The sequence below is a fragment of the Stegostoma tigrinum genome, chromosome 9 (genome assembly GCF_030684315.1).
Source record: "Stegostoma tigrinum isolate sSteTig4 chromosome 9, sSteTig4.hap1, whole genome shotgun sequence".
NCBI lineage: Eukaryota > Metazoa > Chordata > Chondrichthyes > Orectolobiformes > Stegostomatidae > Stegostoma > Stegostoma tigrinum.
Window position 1 is genome coordinate 4,301,528 of NC_081362.1, and position 24,096 is coordinate 4,325,623.

General features: G+C 40.9%; 1 protein-coding gene across 1 annotated transcript in view; it reads right to left on the minus strand.

Annotated features, from left to right (window-relative positions):
* Positions 1-24,096, minus strand: part of LOC125454685 (calcineurin subunit B type 1) — a 65,356-nt gene that overhangs the window by 20,296 nt on the left and 20,964 nt on the right. Inside the window, exon 2 of the mRNA XM_048535724.2 lies at positions 23,962-24,001. Coding sequence (XP_048391681.1) covers positions 23,962-24,001 — 40 coding nt within the window. The remainder of the gene's footprint in view (positions 1-23,961; positions 24,002-24,096) is intronic.

The window sequence follows — 24,096 nt, forward strand, 5'->3', positions numbered from 1 at the left end:
TTCGTTCTGCACACAAACCACTTAAAAAAAGTTGTCCTTGATGTCCCTTTCAAAAAGTTTTTTCTCCCACCTTAAAAACATGCCCCCCAGTTGTGATCTCCCCACACTGCTCTAAAAGGAACGGCTTTTTTTTAAATTAAAAAGCCATCAACACTGTTCGACAAGAGAAAGCACCCGTTCAGCATCTACGCCATCAAGTACACTCAGCAAAATTACCTCATTCTTCCAAACTCTTTTGGATAAAGTACAACCTGTCCAACCTTTACTCCAAATTAACCCCACCATTACGCAACCAAAGTTGCTGTGGCTATAAAGTAGCAAAGTAAGCCTGAGGAGGGTACAAAGAGTAGTAATGGAAGGGAGAAGAATTTGGTGGATTTGACAAAAACAGAAAAGCAACATGCTATTTAAACAGAGAGAGACTGCAGAATACTGCAGTACAAAAGGGCTCAGGTACAAGAATCAGTGAAGTCAGTATGCACATGCAGGAAATAATTCAGAATGCAAATGGAACGTTGTCTTTTACTGCCAGGAAGATAAGCCAAAGTAGGTTATCACACAACCATAGAGTACTGATGAGACACTTACGTATATCAATACTGGTGCCATTAGGCTAATTTTGGCAATGAACTGATTGTCTTCTGTGAAAAGGTTCAGCAGGTTGGGCTTCATTACAGAATAAAACAATGAAAGGTTCTGACAGGAGATAAATAGGATAGATGCTGAAAGCATGTTTCTCTTAGCAGGACAGCTGTCTAGAACTTACAGGCACAATTTAAAAACAAGGGGTCATCCATGCAAGATGACATTCAGAATTTTGAGGATCAAATTATATTTATTTAGAATTCCCTTCATGTCTTCAGATCTACCTTATATTTGTGATCTACAAAGTCAGCGTTCATTAATTCTAATTTTGTCAGCTACCTAAAGTCATAAACACATCACCCAGTGTCTGGTCCCACTTCTTGCGATATTGTGACAGAGCCAATAACAGTAGCCTTCTTCCATTTAACTTGTTTATCATTTGTTCAATCACTTGTTCAACATTTAGAAAATATGATCAACATTGCCTTGATAAAATTTAAAAGGTAGAAAGCTCAATACTTCACAACATAGCAATGTTCCAGAACCTTCCCTGTAGCAGTTCTATTCATCTATCAAAGATCTTTTGATGACAAATTGAGCAAAAAAGGGATACAGAATTACAAAGTCAGCCGGACCAGAAATTTACTCTTGATACACTGTGCCCTGCAGTATCGCTGTAGAAATGTAGTTACATACTCCAACCTTAATAGCAGCTTCATTATGACTGAAAACTTCAAGCTGCAAAATCTAAGTACAGCCAAATGTTTCATCATGGATTTCATTTCTCACACATCATTGCTGTGTACTTATGTGCATCTTCTATTCCTTAGTACAGATAAGCCTATCACGTCAACCAACCACCTCATGCCCATTCCATTTGTCATTTCCCAAAATCTCAGTCTATTTAATAATCTCAAAGTGCCATTCACTATTTTTTATTCTGCGAACTGATTTAAAACCACTATAGAGAGGCTCGATACAGATATTAGGTTTGCAACTGCAACTAAAAGTAAAATTAGTTTTACTGCTTGGATCCTTCCTACTGATATACAAGGCACATTACACATCAATACACGGATTCAACAAAAATATCCATTCGTAATCAAATTTAACATCTCAAATGACATCAATGAAACTATTTCCAAAAAACTTTTTCCACATAGCCAATGCTTAGCTTCACCAATTGTCATATCAAAAAATATGTAACAAAACTGCATTAATTTTTGCTGAAAGGCACAGAACCAGAACTTTACAACATACTAATTCAGAATAACATTGCCACATGCATCTTCTACTCAAAGCAGTTGTATTTCTCATGTCACACAACACTATTACGACATACTAATCTTTTACGTACAATGACTTTTGCATAAAACTTGTTGCCAATCTTGTCTATTAACAAAAATCCCATAAACTGTAACCAATAAACAATTAGACCGTCTGTTATTGGCGAATTATTTGAAGGTGGAATATAGGCCCAAAGACTTCCTTTCCGTACTTTATCACATAAACACACACCTGAAGCCAAATAGACAAACAGGGTAATTACGGTAGAGTTTATTCCCAAAAGCTTCTCATAATCAGTAAATAGTAGTTTCTACAAGAGACTCCAGTGAACAGAGTGGTGACCTTAATTTCTGCTGTGTTCGGGTTAACCTCACCTGTTGTTCTAAAATACACTAGACCATGTATTAAATACATTTCTACAGATTTATTTATTCAGATGAAACAAAGAACAAAGATGGAGAGATACTAAATACACAGAAAAAGCACTTGGAATTTACTGGACTAGTCATTCTTGGGAAAATACTTTAAGGACTGGAACACCCTGCAAAAAATTAATCTTAATGCCCTCTAAGGATTCACTTGAGAGAACTTGTAAAAAAAAAGTTAGTGTGACAATTGCTTACTGTGCAACTCCTGTGGAAATTTTCTGGTGGAAAACTAGAGGGAAACATTAGCAAGTGCTCAGTTTTCTGGCATTAAAGCAGACGTTGAAGCAGTCCGTGTCAAAATGCAACAAGATCAGGACAATATTCAGGTTTGGGCTGACAAGTAACATGATCACCCAGAATATTCAACAGCTTTGGTAACTTCAAGCAGTCCCACCACATCCAGTCATGAATGGTGGTGGATGATTAAATAGCTCACTGGAGGAGGCAGCTCCACAAATATCCCCATCCTCAAATGATGGGGGAGCCCAGCGTATCAGTGCAAAAGATCCGGCTGAAGTTTCAGCCGGAAGTGCTAAGTGGATGATCCAGCTTGACCTCCTCCAGTGGTCCTCCGCATTACAGATACCAGTCTTTAGCCAATTTGATTTACTCCATGTTATCAAGAAAAGGTTGGAGGCACTGGATACTGCAAAGGCTACAGGCTCGGACAACATTTCAGCAATAGTACTGAAGACTTGTGCTCCAGACCTTGCCACTTCCTTAGCAAAGCCATTCCAGTACAGTTACAATATCGGCATCCACTGAAGAATGTGTAAAATAGTCAATTATGTCCTGTACATAAAAAGCAGGACAAATCCAACCTAAACAATTGCCACCCCATCAGTGCCCTGTCAAGCATCAGTAAATTGACGGAAGGTGTCAGTAACAGTTCTATCAAGCAGTATCTACTCAGCAACAACCCGCAAAGTGATGCCCAGTTTGGGTTCCATCAGGGCCACTCAGCTCCAGACCTCATTACAGCCTGGGTTCAAACGTGGACAACAGAGCTGAATTCCAAAGGTGAGGTGAGAGTGGCAGCCCTTGACATCAAGGCTACATTGAAAAGAGTATAGCATTAAGGAGGCTGAGCAAAACTAGAATCAATGGGTATTGGAGGCAAACTCTCCAGCGGTTAGAGTCACACAAGACATGGTCATGGTTGTCGGAGGTCAGTCATCTCAGCTCCAGGAGTTCCACAGTGTAATGTCCTAGTCAAACCATCTTCAGTTGCTTCAATGGCCTTCCCTCCATCATAAAGGTCAGAAGTGGGGATATGCAGCACCATTCGTGACTCTTCAGACGTTAAAGCAGTCCGTGTCAAAATGCAACAAGATCAGGACAATATTCAGGTTTGGGCTGACAAGTAACATTCACACCACACAAATACCAGGCTATGACTAGCACCAAGAGGCACACAATCGAACCACTGCCCTTTGATATTCAGTGTTTTTAACATCACTGAATCCCCTGTCAACAACCTGGGAGTTATCACTGATCAGAAACTCAACTGGACTCACCAAATAAACAGTGGCTACAAGAGCAGGTCAGAGGCTAGGAATATTGCAGCTAGTAACTCGCCTGACTTCCCAAAGACTGTCCATCCACAAGTCCAGAGTGTGATGGAATACTCCCCACCTGCCTGGATGAGTGCAGCTCCAACAATACAAGAAGCTAGACACCATCCAGAACAAAACACCCCACTAGATTGGCACTGCATCCACTCCCTTCACTACTGACACTCGGTACCAGCAGTGTGTACTGTCTACAAGATGCCCGACAGAAATTCACCAAAGATCCTCAGACAGCACCTTTTAAATGCAATACCACTTCCATCTAGGAGGACAAGGGTAACAGATATATGGGAACACCACCTCCTGCAAGTTCCCATCCAAGCCACTCACCATACTGACTTTGAAATTTATCACCCTTCCTTCACTGTCACTGGGTCCAAATCCTGAAATTCCCTCCCTGATGGCATTCCATGTAAACCCACGATAGGTGGACTGCAGTGGTTCAAGGCGGCAGACCACCATCGCCTTCTCAATAGGCAACTTGGGACAGGGAAATAAATGCTGGCCAACCAGCAATGCCCACATCCCAAAAAATGAATAAAAAGTTCAAAGCAATGAGTGACACTAATTCTAGACAACACTTCACAATGGATCAGTTATCAATCACGTCGACAAGCAATTAATTCACAATCAAGTTCCATTGAGATTACAACACCAACTGTCAAGTTGAACACTCAAGACAGACAAGAACTTAAGCCAAAGTCCGAGCCAGATTGACAGTTGAGTGGATTCAAGTACACAGTAAGACTACACCTGGAACACTGGGCATAGCTTTGATCTCTTTATCTAAGGAAGGATATTCTTGTTATTAAAGAAGACAGCAACAAAAGGTTTACCAGACTGATTCCTAGGACGGCAGGGCTCACGTATGAGGATGTTTAATCAGTTAAGCTTCTATTTACTGGAGTTCAGAAGAATGCAGGGGTTGGGGGGACTCTCACCCTATACAATTTAACAGGACGTGACAGGGTACATGCTGGAAGGATGCTCCCAAATGGCGGGGATTCCTGAACCAGGGGCCATAGTCTAAATGGTAAACCACTTTGGAACTGAGATGGAGAAAATTTCTTCAGCGAGGAAGAGGTGAGCCTGTCAAATCCACTACCATCAAAACCAACTGATGCCAAAACATATGATTTCAGGAAGGAGTTAGATATAGCACTTGGGCCTAAAGGAATTGAAGGGTATGGCGGGGGAGGGGGGGGAAGGGGGGAGAGAGCAGGAACAGGCTATCGAATTGGATGATTAGCCATGATCATAGTGAATGGAACAGCAAGTTTGAAGAGGTGAATAGCTTACACCTTTCTTTTGTGTTTGCATGTGCCATGATGAGCAAGTAGCCGATGCTGGAGCTAATGGGACAATAGGCATGGCCATATCAGACTGCTGAAGTGACACAAAACCCAAATTGGAAGGAGGGCAGGTAAGTCAACATTTTTATGTAAAAGAAACATTTAAAGGATTAGCTGGGATTAATCAACTGCTGTTTGTGGGATCTGGCTATGTACAAACTGGTGGTTGAATTCTACTGCACCAAAAATATTTCAATGGATGTGAAGTTCTTTGAATGTCCTGAGAAAGATAAAAGGATGATACATAAAAGCAAACTAATTGTTCTTAATAACAAACATATTTTAAACCAGACTCTTCAGCTGAAGCACCAATGAAACATTGAGAAAAATGCATTCGTTCTCACAAATGGACCATTATCTTTCAATTCTGAAATGAGACAGTGTTAAGAGTCAGAACTCCATGGTCATGCTAAGTTATTTATAATAGCATAGACATAGGTCTGAATAGCTCAACAGAGGAACAATACTGTAGACTTCTCCCATTGCTACAGAAGGTCAACCAATCACATGATCCACACATGGAAAGGAGTCCCAATGACTAAAGTGTTTTACTTCTCAGCAGTAAAATCTCAGGGCCCTCCTCTTCAATCCTTAGTTTGTACATAATTAGCCAGTGTCATCCTGGCCACTGAAGAAAGAAGAACGGAAAGGAAACTGGAAAGAAAGTTTCAGTCACCTAGCTAGACAAAGAGATTCAACGTTTCCACTTGAGACCTAATGGAAAATGCGCATGAGTCCAGTGGCATAGAATGGCCTGTCAATACTCACACTGGGTAGAACCTTAATCAAACATAAATGAAGAAAAAACATCAACTGCTAGAACTAAAGAAAAAGACATTAAAGCCACTAGCCATCATACCAATGACTGGATCAAAATTAATTTGTTTAAAATGAATCTTTCCAATAGCGACAGCAGTCACACACACTCAGTTTATATGCATGTTATTGCGATTTCAATCTCCACAGCTGCATGGTTTTAAATGATTTTTAGTTCAAATCACTGCAGTTCAGCGGTAGTGTCCCTGCCTCTAAGCCAGAGGGTCTGTGTTACAATACCTCTGAATAGGTCAATTAGAAATGGATTCACTAATTTTATGACTCAAATTTACTTCCACCATTTTGGCAGTTTAGAAGCATTATGTTTCTTTGGCGCAAACACTGCCTGGTTTTACCATTAAGTATCTGTTGAGGACGACAAATCAGTACAGCAACTCCGTATTTCAGCACGGAATGCTACCCCCAGCATACCCCTAGGTATGCATTGCAGAGGTAGGAAAAACTTGTATTTGGTATTTGCTTACACTGTGAGGGTATGATTGATTATATTCAAAATTAACTCAATGTTTATTCTTGGGCATTATCAACAATTTGTCTCTTTTCCATATGTATGAGTATTTAGCTGGCATCTGAAATTATTCAATAAAATACTATTCTAAACCTTTTGAAAAGATAAAATTGTTCAGTGTATGCTGACAAAAATAAAAATGCATCTGGTAACCATGCCTGAATTTGGAACCAGTTCATTGACGGCCTCAGAGTAGTCCTACTTATGATTGCCTTCAGAAGTCATGTTAATGCTTCTGTTGTCTGACAGCCATGATGTGGAGGTGCTGCTGTTGGACTGGGGAAGACAAAGTCAGAAGTCACACGCCACCAGGTTATAGTCCAACAGGTTTATTTGAAATCACAATCTTTTGAAGCATGTCTTATAGCAGTTGCAGAAGGGAAAATCAATCCAGACAGCATCACATTACATACCTCCCTTCATTTACAACATGCATACACAAAACTTTAGAGATACCATGGAGAAGGTGCAGATTAATTTGCATCATGAAAGTACAAAAACCGAATGAACGAATCACTTTCTCAGCAGTGAAAAGTTCAAAAGCACATGAAAAGAGTTAGGGTTGAACACACTACAGAGTACAAACTTAAATAAACTGAACCGCATAACTGCCATTCCAATTAACTAATTTTTAAATCGAGTATTGGTTTGTCATTTTAAAACTAGATCAAGCCACATTTACTAACAGCTACAGCAGCATACTGCTGATATGCTTGTGCATTTCATTTACAAGTAAATTAGAAGTACAGTTACTCATCAGCTTATAATTAATTTGCTATGATGCAACAAATCTGCAAACAGTAGTGGCCTAAATCCTACTTCCAACTCCTAAAAAAATTTCTCTGAATTGCTGAAATTAGCAAGAACAGCATTTAAACAAAAATAATGTAATGGTGAGACCTACAGGCAGCTGCAGTTCTCTAATCTAATCCCTGAAGCTTCCTCGATTTTCATCACCGCTTGATTAGTGGCCATGCCTTCAATTGCATAGCCCTAAATTCTGAAATTACTTTCCTAAACCTACACATCGCTGTCGATGTTACTTTTGTTGAATTAGAGAATGTGGGTGTCACTAGCTGAGCCAGCATTTATCAATGGCAACTGTGAATGGTGATAAGATGATAGTGAGCTGCCTTCCTGAACTGTTTCAGACCACAAAGAATAGGTGAACCCAGAGGTACTGCTGGGGAGGAAGCTCTCAAAATTTTGAACAGCAACCGTAAAGGAACTGAAATATAATTTCAAGTCAAAGGCAGTATGGAGTTTGGAGAGGAACTTGCAAGTGGTATTATCACATATCTGCCACCCTTATCCTTCTAGGTGGTAAAGATCATGGAGTTTGGAAGATTCTGGCGAAGGAGTGTAGGTGAGTTGTTGCAATGCATTTCATGGGTGGTACACACTGCCGCCGCTGGGTGTCAGTGGTTGAAGGAATGAACATTGAAGGCATCAGGATGGAATGCCAATTGTTTGGGATTGTTTTGTGCTAGGTGGTGTCAAGCGTATTCAGCATTGTTGGAGCTGCACTCATCAACTAAGTCGAGTGCATTCCCGGCACACAGGTTCCAAGTCAGGTTACTCTTCTTGAGATGAGTAAAATGTACATCATTAATCAAACTTTCGATCCTGAAAATCTATTTGTGGTTTTATGGCAAATTACACTTCATAATCACTGCCTTGAAGCACCCTGAAATGTTTAAATTTAAATGCTACACAAGTGCAAATAATTTTTGTTACATTAAGTAATGATTTCCAGCATTACACTGGAAGGCTCCAGAGGATTTAAACTTCAAATTATGGAATACCCCAGTTTTCAGAAAGTACGTAGATGTCAAATATTCCATAAAATAGGCCATGACTCGCTAGTGTAGAAGCAGACCATTCTAGTCCACAACCATCTGAAAAGCATCCCACCTAGACCCAACACCCCTACCCTATCCCTGCAACCCTGCATTTCCCATGGCTAATCCACCTACCCTGCACATCTCTAAACACTACAGGACAAATAAGCATGGCCAATCCACCTAACCTGAAGGGACAGTAAGAATTGTGGATGCTGGAGTCAGAGATAAGGCAGTGTGGAGCTGGAGGAACACAGCTTTCCTGCTCTTTTGCTGCCTGACCTGCTGACTTTTTGGGTCAGACCCTTCTTCAGAAATGGGGTTTTTCTGAAGAAGGATCTTGACCCTGAAGGTCAACTTTCCTGTTCCTCTGATGCTGCCTGACCTACTGTGTTCATCCAGCTCCACAATGCCTTATCTCTGACTCCAGCATCTGTAGTTCTTACTAACTGAGTTATAACCCCCACTGCGAAGCCTCTTCTAGGGATGCCCACTTTGAAAAGATAATCTTCCTCACTACAGAAAGACTTCAGTGAATCTGTCCCACAGCAACCTTATGGTAATCTCTTCGCCCTTGAAACTATTCGAACACATCCTCAAGCAGACCAGGTACTACAGCCACGTCTCCTTTCTCAGTACCTGCCTACAGAACTGGATCATTCCCAATGGACTCCAATCTACATTCAGGCCATTCCCAATTTGGCCATGACTGTGACAACCTCTACATACACACATCTAGATCGCCCCAAAAATGGTTTTCACTGCAGCTCCTCAAAAATATGCTCTCAGCAATACATCGACATTATCTGATACTACAATCAAGCCCATCCCAGCTCAGAGCCTCCCTCTCCCAGATCTGCAAAGGACCTCTTCTGTTTTTCATTCTGTGCAGGATCCACATCCTCAATGCTTTTACTCCACCCTCTGTGACATTAAAAACCGTAAGTACACTAAACTTACCAGTGCCTACCACCAAACAGAGGCCTCTTCCACCACAATTCCTCAACCCTACCCAGGACCTCCATTACGTGGTCACTATCACCTCACCGGCTGACGCCACTGATCTTGTCACTTCTGCCAATGCCGGTCACATCACTTCTGATGCTGGTAACCATGCCTCTGCTGCTGCCACTCACACCATGGACACCGCCAGTTCCATCACCAACGCTGAGAGGACTGCCAACACCACAAATATCAAGGAAACTGCTGCTAACACCGCTCCCACCTCTCGAACCTCTGCCGACATTGCTGATGATGTCACTAACTCGCCCTCCCTCTCCCCTCCCCTTTCACCCCATACCCATCCACAGCTCTACACCAGTTCCAGCCCCAAGCCCTGCTGGGTCTTCACCATCTCCCCAGACCAACCACCCCCCCCCCCCCCCCCCCCACTCCCACCCCAATCACTGAGGATGAACAGTCAGTCCTCAATAAAGGGCTCCCCTGCATCTACACACCAATAAATTCCATTCACACTAGGACAAACACTTTCTGCCACCTCCCCCTTCCGTGCCTATTCTTTTAAACTGTGAGTTTAACCCACCATCTCCAGACCATTTCTCCCACCTCTACCTCACCCCATTCTCCTCAACACCAGCCCAAGGCTTCCTACACTACCTCAACCTCATCTCCAATTGCCATCGCAACACCAACTGCCTCAACCTCTCCACCCATCTCTCTGACTCCGACCTCTCCCTGGTGGAACATGCAGCCCTGCGTTCCCTCTGCTCCAACCCTAACCTCCCTATCAAACCTGCAGGTAAGGGAGGCGCAGTAGTAGTATGGCACACTGATGTTTACATCACCGAAGGCCAGCACCAACTCCCTGACACCTGCTCCTACTGCCCCCTCGATCATGACCCCACCCCGACCATCAAAACATCATCTCTCGGGCCATTCATAGCCTCATCATCTCAAGTGACCTCCCACCCACAGCCTCATACCTCACTGTTCCTCAACCCCGCACTGCCTGTTTTTATCTCCTTCTCAAAATCCACAAACCTGACTGTCCCGGCCAGCCCATTGTCTCTGCTTGCTCCTGCCCCTTTGAAATTAATTCCGCTTACCTTGACTCTTGTTTTCTCCTCCTGGGTCCGGGTACTCCTCATCTACATGCGCAACACCACCCACACCCTCCACCTCCAAGACTTCCAATTTCCTGACCCCAACACCTCATTTTCACTGTGGACATCCTATCCCTGCACACTTGCATTCCCCATGCAGACGGCCAAAAAGTCCTCTGCTTCTTTCTCTGCCACAGGCCCAATCAGTCCCCCTCCATCGATACCCTCATCCACTTAACTGAACTTGTCCTCATCCTTAACAACTTCTCCTTCAACTCCTCCCACTTCCTACAATGGCACTATACCCCACCTCTTCCTCTGAACATCAATGACTGTATCAGCACTGTCACGTGCTCCCACGAGGAACCTGAACAGTTCATCAATTTTACTAACACCTTTCACCCCAACCTCAAATTCATCTGGGTCATCTGATACCTCCCTCTCGGCATCTCTGGTGACCAGTTCGAAACCGACACCTATTTCAAGCCCACCAACTCCCACAGCTACTTATACCACACCCCCCTCTCACCCACCTTCTTGCAAGAATGTGATCCCCCTACTCCCAAGATGGGGTGTTTCACTCCTGAATATCCCAAACGTCCTCTTATTTCAAGGATCGCAATATTCTCCCATCTTCCATGGTCAAAAACGCTCTCTACTGCATCTCTTGCGTTTCTCACACCTCTGCCCTCACAGCCCCTCCTTTCAACAAAAATAAAGACAGAATCCCCCTTGTCCTCACATATCACCCCACTAACCTCCGTATCCAATGTATCATTCTCCACCACTTCCACTACCTAAATACCACCCCACAATCAAAGATATACTCACCACGTCTGTCTTTCACAGGGACTGCTCTCTCCGTGACCCCCTCATACGCTCCCCACTCGCCCCACCACCCCCAGCAACTTTCCCTACAACTGTATAAAGTACTACACATGCCCCTACACCTCCCATTCAAGCCACCAAACCTGAAGACGTTTGGACTGTGCGAGAAAACCTGAGCACCCAGTGGAAACCCATGCAGACAAAGGGAGAATGTGCAAACTCCAGACAGTCACCTGAAGATGGAATTGAACCAGTATCTCTGGCACCATGAGGCAGCACTGCTAACCACTGAGCTGCCCCAACTGGTGATACAACAAAGTCAAAGAAACCGGCATCCTGCAAAACTACAGATTTCTAAATATCATGTTACCATAACATGTTTCACTGGAAACCAATCAGTCATTTCTAAAACAAAGCAAATCAAATTATGCTATGCTGGTTCACAGTGCCAGCTGCTCATGAATATACTAATTACTCATAACAAAACATATTTATAAAATGTATTCACAAATTGTCAGATGAAGACTTTAAATTTGTTCCCTAATGCAACAATCAGATCTTTTGAAGAAACAGCCTATGAGATGGGAATTAAATGTATTTCATTACTTCTGGATAAAAGGGATGACTCAGAAAATTAACACTATTGTAAAAAGTGATTACAAACAATTTATTTAGTATCTTAAATTGGAGCCCAACTTATCAGCAAAATTTACATTCGTCAAAGCTAAGCTACATGCAATTCGGCAGTACCCCAATCTATTCAGTTGTACTGCTGGCACAAAGCAATTAGAGCAAGTTCATCACCAGTGGAACGACTGCTAATTTTATGAACCATGTTGAGGACTGAACCTGAATGATCTATTCTTGATGTTAGTATTTAAGCTAATAAAAACTATTTTAAAACCTACCACTGGGATACTTAAGTGGAATAGAAGGGTGTATACTTTTAAAAAAAAAACAGATGTAGGTTAGCTATTGTATGATCTTTGCCTCTAGCGCATCCAAGCAATCAAGAATGGACTCCAGTCATAGCAGAGTTTCTTTAAAAAGAAATACATTTACAATTATTGAATCTTGAAATAAAAGAGGTATCTGAAGGAAAAAGAACCATGAATTTTTATTTCTTAGACTTCTAATTTCTTAAGCATGCAGATACTGGAGATCTGAAATAAGAACGGAAATTGCTGGAGAAATGGAGGTGTGACAGCATCTGTGAACAGAGGAACAAAATTAACAATTAGGGCCCCATGAGTCGTCTTCAGATTAATGTTATCAGATCTGCCACGTTTCTCCAGCAGTTTACATTTTATCAAAAACTTCTTGTGGGGGCTGAGACATGCAGTCTTTCTGCTATTTCCGGCTCTATTAAACAATAGAAATCTATTTCTTCATCAAAAAGCCCTCTTATGTTGCAGCAATGAGATAAAACCAAGATGAGAAGTTTTCGTCAACAACACTATATTTCTTGACATTATATTTCATTCTATGCAACTTATAAACTTATCAGTCCCATTTTTCAACCTGATGCATTTGACCCAACATTCTTTGGCACCTTTTCTTAGTCCGTGAGTTATCCTAACTTTAGTTCACTCAACACTAAGAAAACTATGCACAGGACTTGTAATTCTCATTTTCTACCCCTCTGCATCTCCCACTCCTGCTCAGCATGACGTAAATCATTTGCATTTATTTTCCTCCTGAGAGGGAGGCTCAGTATTTCACTCTCTTCCATCCTCCTCCAATGACACAATTCTAAACTAATCTCATCTGCCTGCATATGATCTGTATCCATCTATCCTCTGCCTGTTCATGAGTCTAAATGTCTCAAACGTTGCCATCGTATCTGCTTCTACCACTTCCCGGGTAGTGCATTTCAAAAGAAAGGGCAAAATAGTAAGGGCTTCAAATCTGAACTAGGCCTGGGCTAGGACTAAATCCTATTCATTCCCCAGGACAAGACACTGACAGCAAAGGAGGAAAGATGATGAAAGAAGATCCAGCTGTGAGCTGCAACTCAACCTGGCCTGCATATGACCTTTAATGGAATCAGAGATAGATTGAGTAGCATATAGACTGGAAGCTTAACACCATACCAATCATTGTAAATTATGTTTGGCCAATCTGCCAAAGCTGTTCCTCACTGCATTTGTTACCACATATTTTATTTTATTAGAAAATACAGAACACCAACTCCAGCTGATGCATAAACTAAATCATGTAACAAATTAGATAAATTAAGAATGTGATTCACAGTTAAAAATTCTACATTAAGATGTTTCCTTCAAAGGAAGGAGATTACAAATGCTGAGCAAGTTATTAAAAATGAAAATTCTAACAAATATTCTAAATATTTAACAAAATCTAATACATACACTGCATCATATAATGATGCAGCATCAAAGGAGGGAGACAATTTAATCCACTGCGCCAGTGTTGACTCTTTGAAATAGTTATCTAATTACTCCCCCTCCCCAGGTCCTTCCCCAATATTAGCAAACCTCTCCTTTTCAAGTATGTATCCAATTTGCTTAATGAACATTGTAACTGAATCTGCGGCCATCACTCTTTCAGGGAGTGCTTTTGCGTTATAATTCATTTCATAAAATTCAACATGCATTATGTTTACACAAATACCAATAGCTGCAACTGAAGTGAAAAATCTGAACAGTCTGCATTTAATCCTATTGTGGAGTTTAACTACCAAATAAAATTAGCATCCCTCATGATTTCCCCCTTTTCCTCACCACAGGTACATTCCAGTGCCCTAACTAGATCTTCCCTCCCAAACCAAATTTTAAAAGAATACTTAAATGAGACTTAAAGACAAAAGAATAAGAGTATCATGCAGGTCTTACTTTCCTGTTACTTGCATCTGCATGAGAAAAATATAAAGAAAGGTGGGAAGATAACTGCTAGCCTCTGAAAGTTGGCATCATGGGGGAAATGATGACATTAACAGAAAAATAATGTTCTTAACAACACCTGCAAAAGAGAAGTTTAAAATTAAAATTTGAGCTCAGTCCTTCAGTTGTAGTCAGGATGTCTGAAACTCTGTTCCCCAAAAACCGTTGGGGTTAGATTCACAGACCACATAAAAATTTGTTAGTAAAAGTATGAAACAGTATGGAGCCAACTCAGGTAAATGCAGTTAAACAGCTTAGTTACAATCCCACTTGTCATACTCGAGAAACTAAATGCATCTAATAGGAAGAGTTGGGCAAAGTGATGACTTTATATCAATAGGTGATTACCTAATGCATTGGAAAATGCAAAACAGCAAGCATTAAAACTGAGCCTTTACAGTTGAGTTCAGCTAAAGGTAATCCCAAATATACAGTTAATAAAACTACCATGTAGAAATCAAAGGAAAATGGAAAATCTCGTGACAAAGTTCACTCCCCTTGAATTCAACTTAAGAAATTAAACAGTTAACACATGCTTATGAATTAAAGCCTGTCTATTAATAATGAACAGAATCCATACTACCCAAAAAAATTACACCAACTCAGTTTAAGAATGCAGCTTTCATGGCATAGGAAATATTTGGCTAAACATTAAAGTGCATACAGATTAAATAACAGACCAGAAATAAACCACCCATGCATTTGGCTAAGTGTAAAACAAAACCCAGAGGACTGTTTAGATAACATTGAGTAACCAAGGTTTTAAATCTTGTTCCTCAGCTGGTGAGGCAAATGAAAAATCTCTCTCTTCACCGTCTCACAAATTTCAATTTTAAATTAAAATCCAACAGAAACAAATATAATCAAATGAACTTCATACTGTTAAACAAGAATATTCCAACGTGACTGCTAATGACGTGAGCTTAGCATCTGAAAAAGCTGGGGATCTAATTTCTGTGTCTTGTTTACCTCAGCAAGATCCCTTTTAAGATATAGTACAAGGTGGAATACAACCCTAAATTAGCAGATTCCTCATAGTTCTTCCTTACAAATATCTGTAATCATGCTTGCAGGTGTGTTCAAGCTTTAGTCCACATAATATTAAATCCATCAAGTAAACAAAATTTCAGTACTACATGCATTTATATTTCTGGTTTGTTAGTTTCTGATTTGAATTTGTGGCCTAAAATTTATGAAGTGTTGCTTTTTGGTCATTTAATTAATAATATTCTGATTTGGTTCATTTTGAGTCACAAGAAATTCAAGACATTAAACAAGCTAATGAAAATGATGACAAACTGAATGCTGGTTTTGTGGTACATGCCTAAGAGGCCAATGACTGTAAAAAGCTTGGAAATTCTTGCATTTCATCCTTCATAGCTCTCTCAGTAATAGCCAGATGGTACAAATGCGCCAGGGAAATCCAGGCAAAGACATAACTTTGCTTCAATAAAACTTGAAATGCTTAGGTAACACAGGGAATGTGTGGTTGTATTTGTTTACTGACACTGAAGGTTATTGTTTGAATCAAGTAGTTGTCCCGTTCAGAGTAATATCTAGAAATTGACCACGTCCACAAAAAGTTTCCACTTAAACTGCTGATAAAGTTGAATATAGTACAGTTTGTGAACAGATTCTCACGCCTCACGTTCCTAAGGACGACTCTTAGCCAAATACCAAGATTTTATCTATAAATTGGGCAACTATCAATCTAGAATTGAAATCAGCAACAATGTTTCTTATTGGCAGATCACAGATAAACGTCACGTTGCTAGGTCACTGCAGGTCTCTCCAATTCAAGACGCCAGAAGTTTCAAAAAGAATATATACCCTCTGTCCAATCACATCATGGGAAAATCCTTGGACACAAGAGCTTTTGTACTCATACCGAGGTAATACATTTCAACACTGATCCCCCTTGAAGTATTAGTTCGCTTATTCAAAGCTAGAATGGACAAAAATATACAGAGGCTAAATTACAATATGCTAGCCAACTTGATTTTTTAACATGTCCAAGATTTGTCATAATCTAAGCCTGGTCAGCACCAATAGTTTTAACCAAATCCTGGTTTGTAGCAAAGCTAACTGTCAAAGTGTTCAACAGTTAAGGTAAATCATAAATTTATCTTTTCTCACAGGCCCACCCATGTCCTGTAGGCTCATATGGACAGAGGTAAACTGTCTACTTCCAGGTTAAGATTTGGAGATGTATGGCAGAATAACTTTAAAAGGACTGGCCACGAGCTATTCTGTGGAATATTGCTTCCATTCTCTCTTGATTTGCCTTTCCCAAGGGGTACATAATTTCAAGGATGTACATAAGCTGAAGAATCAAGCAATGTTACATTCATAACTAATGGAAACTACATTACCACTTTCTGGGATAGATCAAAAGTAGCAATAGCATTGATTTACTATGATAGTGCTACCTTAAATATAAAAAATACAGACATGACCTTAGCAAGGCTGCAACATTGGTGGTCCTGGTCCCATAGCACCGACCAACACCTGACTGACTCAACCACGCTCCGATCAGCATCAAAAGGCTATTTTAGCTTTACTGCACTCATCTATTAGGTTCTGAGTAATGTAGATCATAGTCACAGTATTCCTTATGAGTGAGTTATGTGCATTTAAGGAAAATTTGGAAAATCACTCTCTCGTTTGGGCCACAAGGATTTCATCCAATGACTGGCTGAATAAATGAATCTACACATATCTGAACTTTCTTGCATGCTGATTCAATTAAACAAATGTTAATTTGTTTTAATGAAAGCAAATGTGCTTCATCGGTGAACCCTGAAAGGAATGTCATACCAGCACACTTGCAGGAAACTCCACTTTACGAAAAATACTGTAATCAGCCTCTATTATGCCAAATGTCCCCTTGCTTTCCCATTCTCTCATCATCTGGTAGAAGAGTTGGCTGTACTAACAGAGAAATGCTTTTTTTCCATTATACATTTTCCCTGAAGAGGGCAATCTAATTTTTGTTTTGAAATTCACGACTTAGATCGTTTTGGTGCATCAGAAATCCAAATACAAGGTTGGTTTGGGGAACAATATTTGGGTGTTAAAAATTATCTACTTATTTGGTACAGACAACATTGGAAAAAGTTAAGTAATAGTGCAAGCACGTAGGTTCTTGACAGCATCTCCCGCACTTCCCGCAACCCAGCCTTCACACCCCACACCCCGCAATAACAACCAAAACAGGACCCCCCCCCCATCCTCACATACCACCCCAACCTCCAGATCCAACACATCATCCTCCGACACTTCTGCCATCTGCAATCCGACCCAACCACCAAAGACGTTTTTCCCTCCCCATCCTTATTTGTTTTCTGGAGGGATCACTCTTTCCGTGACTCCCTTGTCCCTCCAGCCCCACCACACCCGGCACTTTTCCCTGCAACCACAAAGTGCTATACATGCCCCTACAGCTCCTCCCTCACTCCCATCCCAGGCCCCAAGACAACTTTCCACATTTAGCAGGTGTTCACCAGCACATCTGCCAATGTGGTATAATGCATCCGCTGTTCCCGTTGTGGCCTCCACTATATCAGGGAAAGCAAGCAGAGGCTTAGGGAACCGCTTGGCAGAACACCTATGCTCAGTTCGCACTATACAACTGCACTGCCCAGTCGCGAACCACCAACTTCCCCTCCCATTCCTCAGATGACATGCCCATTCTGGGCCTCCTGCAGTGCCACAATGATGCCACCCAAAGGCTGCAGGCAACAGCACCTCATATTCTGCTTGGGAACCCTGCAGCCCAATGGTATCATTGTGGATTTCACAAGCTTCAAAATCTCCCCTCCCCCCTACTGCATCTCAAAACCAGCCCAGCTCATCGCCGCCTCCCTAACCTGTCCTTCCTCCCACCTCAAGTTGCACCCCCTTTTCCTACTTAACCTCATCCCGGCCCCTTAACCTGATCTATCTCCTCCCTTACTTCCCACCTCCACTCATCTTTACTGGCTCCATCCCTGCTTCTTTGGCCTGTCTGTCTCTTCTCCACCTATCTTCTCCTCTATCCGCCTCCCCCTGTCTCCCTATTTATTTCAGAAACCCCTTCCCCTCCCCCATTTCTAGAGGAGGGTCTAGGCCCGAAATGTCAGCCTTCCTGCTCCATTCATCCAGCTCTACACCATGTTATTTATACAAAAATACAATACTGGAGTCCTGTCCACGACGCATTTATTTTTGCATCCCCGCCTACTTCTCATTCTCTTGGCAAGCCCATATATGCTTAAGACATTCACTCCCACAAGCTGCTTTTCCCAGTTCAATTGTCACACGGCCTGGTACCTAACCACATAAGCCGCAATTAGCCCAAATGAACAAATTATTATTAAATGGTAGAGGATCCAGAAAAAAATTTAAGAAGGATGCTGCCAGAATGAAGGGCTTGAGTTAAAAAGGAGACCCTGGACGGGCTGAAATGTTTTTCACTGGAGCAGAGGAGGTTGAGGGGTGACCTTAGAGATTTATAAATTCATGACAGGCATAGATAAGGTTAACAGCAGAAGGTCTTCACCCAGGTAGGGAGGTGCAAAATTAAAGGGCATCGGTTTAAGGCTAGAGGAACAAAATTTAAAAGGGAACTGAGGGGTAACTTTACCATGCAAAGAGTGGACTGTATGTTGAATGAACTGCCACAGGAAGTGGTAGATGCAGGTAGAGTTACAACATTAAAAAGACATTTAAACAGGTACATGAATAGGAAAGGTATGGAGTAATCTGGATTAAATGCAGGATAGTGGGACTAGTTTAGTTTGGGAAACTTGGTCGGCATGGACAAGTTGGATTGAAGGGTTTGTATCCATGCTGTATGAATCAATGACTACAGGGAGAGTTCAACCCATCCAACCATATCATTCTTGACTGAAATTTGACCTTCCAACCTTAGTACTTACTTTCTTACAAAAATCATCCCCATATTTTTGTGTCTCCACCTCTGGCTCAGCTGAGATGTGTTAAAATTTTCATCCAGGATTTTCTTATCTCCCAATTCAACGACTGCATAGTATTATGAAGTTGTGTACAGTAATTGTGAAGTGGAAGGCAGGATGCTAGAATTTGTTTGTCAAAAATGATAAGGGAGAAGAGTGTGTAGTTCCTTTAAGAAGTGCTTTTCTATGTGCAGAGATTTATACAGGAAAAAAAAGTACGTAGCTGAAGATGTACAGCCAGTTTTCAAACTGAAATATGTATCAATTGGCTGTGAGATCTAAAACCTTTGGCTTGTTTTGATGCTTTGGCAACAAGCTGGAATTGGCCAATTAATTTAAACCAAACACTTACTGACTGAAAACCAACTGAATTTAAATCTGATGGTTTTGACAAGCTCAGACCAATGCTGTTCTAAGAAAAATGATAAGTCATCCAATGGATACAAGGAGAGGGATTTAGGAAAAAAAAAATCAGTGAAGAGTGAACTGCCACCTGTAAAATAAGCACCTAGCTCTCAGAAGAAATCGCTAATCTCCCTTAAAATAGCACCATCTATCCATAAAAAGGCATCATGGCACTTCTAGCTAAGAGTCCTCACAGAAGGCTTCACAGAGAAAACATCCCTGACAGCCAGAACAGGCATGTAGACTTTGGCAGACTACGTTTTAATTTATTTTCTGATTACTTGGGTTTCTATAAGTGGGACATGTCTTTACTGGAACAGCATACCAGCAGCATTTACTTCAGTTAGGGAATAGTTAGTAGTTAAAGGGTAATTGTTCGGTTGTTAGTAATTCTATTAATTTATATTAATGATCTGGATGAAGGGACTGGGGGCATTCTGGCAAAGTTTGCTGATGATACGAAGATAGGTGGACAGGCAGATAGTACTGAGGAGGTGGGGAAGCTGCAGAAAGATTTAGACAGTTTAGGAGAGTGGTCCAGGAAATGGCTGATGAAATTCAATGTGAGTAAATGCGAAGTTTTGCACTTTGGAAAAAAAGAATACAGGCATGGGCTATTTTCTAAACAGTGAGAAAATTTGCAAATCAAAAGTGCAAAGAGATCTGGGAGTGTTAGTCCAGGATTCTCTAAAGGTTAACTTGCAGGTAGAGTCCATAATTAAGTAAGCGAATGTAATGTTATCGTTTATCTCAAGAGGGTTGGAACATAAAAGCAGCGATGTGCTCCTGAGGCTTTATAAGGCTCTAGTTCGGCCCCACTTAGAATACTGTGTCCAATTTTGGGCCCCACACCCTCAGGATGGACAAACTAGCCCTGGAGCATGTCCAGCGGAGATTCACACGCATGATCCCTGGAATGGTAGGTTTTAACATATGACGAACAGCTAAGGATCCTGGGATGGTACTCATTAGAGTTTAGAAGGTTGAGGGGAGATCTAATAGAAACTTACAAGATAATGTATGGTTTAGAAGGGGTGGACGCTAGGAAGTTGTTTCCGTTAGGCGGGGAGACTAGGACCCGTGGGCACAGCCTTAAAATTAGAGGGGGTAAATTTAAAACTGAAATGAGACGACATTTCTTCAGCTAGAGAGTGGTGGGCTTGTGGAATTCATTGCCGCAGAGTGCAGTGGAGGCCGGGACGTTGGATGCCTTCAAGGCAAAGATCAACAGAAGGAATCAAGGGCTACGGGGAGAGTGCAGGGAAGTGGTCTCGAAATGCCCATCAGCCATGGTTTAAATGGTGGAGTGGACTTGACGGGCCGAATGGCCTTAAGACACAGGAGTGGAAGTATGGTCTAATTTGTTCACTGTTAGTAAATTGTTACTTGTTACTTACAAAGTCAATGTCAGGAATTTTCTTTCATTTAATCACTCTTTTTAAACAGATTTAAAGGAGAGGTGAGCTTCTCTGGGTGTTATGGGTTTAAATTATTAGAAGGGAACCTCTAATCCGACCATAACAGATTGGGGGCTTATGTTTCAGTTTACTTATCAGAGGGGTTTGAACTCCTCTTCATAACAATAGGCTCTTGACTTGTCATGCCAGTCCTACAACTTTTGTCCTTCACAAACAGCACTTCACCATAATGTTACCGTCCATAGAGGCAGAATTCTAGAATTCTTGAACTCTCGTGCTTGCTGGCATGCATGTTTCCTGTTCACAAATACCTAGATCTCAAAATTCTCACGTTCAACTTTCCTCCATGGCGTCAAAACCATTTTCATAATCACGACTTGCCCCACAACCCTCTGAGGATTCTGCAATCCTCCAACATTAAATTTTGTGTTTTAACTATTCCGTTCAAACTAAAGACCTAGAACCGTGCCTTCCAGTAATGTAGATCCAAAGCATGCAGTTCCCTCTAGAATTCTTCATTTCTCCCTCCTTCCGTAAGATATTCCCGAAAACCCAACTTGGAAGAAAATACGGTAGGCAGTGCCAATTTGACTGTGCTTCTGAAGGACCATGAAGATTCCTGTGCTGAAGGCACTTCACAAATGCAGTTTTTGTGGCTGTCACGACTGGATACTCAGCTTATTTCACTTTTCAAAGACAAAATACAATAACAGAAGCAGGGTGAAAATGAGCAACTATTTACAGACCAAATTCAGCACCAGAACATCAAGACCACAGCCTAAAAGCAAGTATACTTAAACACTTAAATCATGAAGACTTTAAAATGTCAGAGCTTTCAGCAAGCCAAAAAATAAGGAACAGAATATTTAGGTGAAGAACTTTTTCTACTATAGCAAGTCACTGCTACAGCACTGGTACGCTTTTATGATCTAATGTTCTACGTGGATGACGAATCTCCAAGTCCTTCCATTGTCGATACAGTGACAGTGGAGGAACACAACTCATAATGTATCAAATCTGACTTCCAACATCTGTACTTCTTGCTACCTCCAAATCCATTCACCATGTTTGGATTTCTAGCTGGAATGAATGATTAATCAGTCTTTGCTGTAATCATTTATGAAACATACAAGTTTGATTCAAAACAAAGTCTGATCTATTAGTATTAGTAAACTGCTTTTGTCTGTAATGACCTTCATGCCTCAATTCAATAAAAACAAGCATACAGGAGGTAGCCATTTTGTACCTCATGCCTGTTTTGCCAACCTGTTAGATGATGCTTGATTTGTATCTCAACACTACTTAATTGCAGATTGCAGTAGAGTAGGGCCATTTCCTACACAGTCTGTCAAACTTGACAGAAATAGTAGTGGCACATTTGAGTGGAAGCTAGATAAAGGAACAGGCGATGCTGGTTAAGAGTCAGATGGAAAAAAGTGAACAGAGGCTCGTATTTTAGTTTTGATCCTAAGAGATATTACCTTTTTTATACTTTCATAAAGACATGAAGTTTTGTTGTCAACATGTGACTTGTCAAATTGGCTAACCTTGTGATATAATTCTTGGGGAACATTCTCATATCAAAAGCAGTTACGTAAGAAATGGGCAGAGATAAGACGTGGTTAAGTACTTTTGATAATTCAACTGAATTTGATACTACAGGCTAAATTCATACAAGAACCAGCATACATCATTCCACCTCCAACAAATCCCCATTTAAAATCACAAACGAGAAAGACAGAGACTAGGACCGTAAACTATCAGACCTCAAGATAAGCTACAATGTGGTGAATACAAAGTAAGGAAGGACTGAAGCACAAAGAAAATCAGGAGACAGCGTGAGGCGAATCTGGGTTAAAGTTGATATCAAAGAGGTCGAGTCATTTCTCTGCCTGCTTGAGAAACGTGAGACGAGACAGTAACTACAAAGTCGCATAGAGATATGGGAGGATTGTATCTGAAAAGATCTGAGGAGAGGGAAGGGTGGTAATGAGCAATATTATATTCCGAGAACTGATCTATGAACCCTGTCAAATAAATTCATCTATTTCGTCAATGTTATGTTTCTAATGAATCAATCTCTAAATATTCTCCATCAAGGCATTAAGTGGGGGAGTCTGTGACATAGTACTAATGTCACTAATTATGTCATCGAGGGAGCCAGGCTAATGCTCTGGGGCACAGGTTCAACTCCCACGACAACAACTACTGGAATTTATAATCAATAAAACATTGAATACAAGGCTAATTTCAATTATAATGGCTATGATAATTATCAATTTCTGTAAAAACAAAAAATCTGAATCATTAATGTTATATAGGGAAAGAAATTCTTTGCCCCTACTTGATCTGATCAGAGATATGATTGACTCTTTACTCTCTGAAATGGTATACTAAGCCCTGCAGTTCAAGGACATTAAGGGATGGTCCATATCCAATACAAGAACAAAAGTAATTCTCACTTGTCAAATCAATGCCACAAAACCACAGCAATCTATATAAATTGAAACTACAGAATGAAAGATACAAGGAAAGATTTATTGTAATTAAGTCCACAGAATGAAAGACCAGTTAACTCAGAGATCAAAGATAAATGTTTACTGAGGACTAGCCTGGAAAAATAATTACGGCACCATGAACACTGTAGATGATTTGGCAGCAAGATGTTTACAGAAAACACGGATGAACACTTGTGGTGTCATAACATTTAAGGCTACGGGCCTGGTGCAGGTAGCAGTACCTATTTGGCAGTACAGACTCAAATGGGCCAAAGGCTATGATCCGGGAATGTTTGCCTTTCAAAACGGCTGCTTACCTGACAGCAAATAATAAGAACCTATGAAATTTCCTCTCAGCATTCCAGGATCAACAAACTACCAGTTGGTGATTATGATGTATCACAAAGATACACACAACAAAATATACATATAAATACATGTTAATAAACAGAAAACTTATCTTAAATAGAGAAACTACTTACAGTGTGAGCACATTTCCAAGGGGTAGCTCGCTTCATTTCCCTGAAAAAGATGACAGTTTAAGTTAAACTCAAGAGCAAATGAATGCAGTTCAGCATGCATTGAATGACTGAGGTTTTGTATATCTTTGCCTAGCC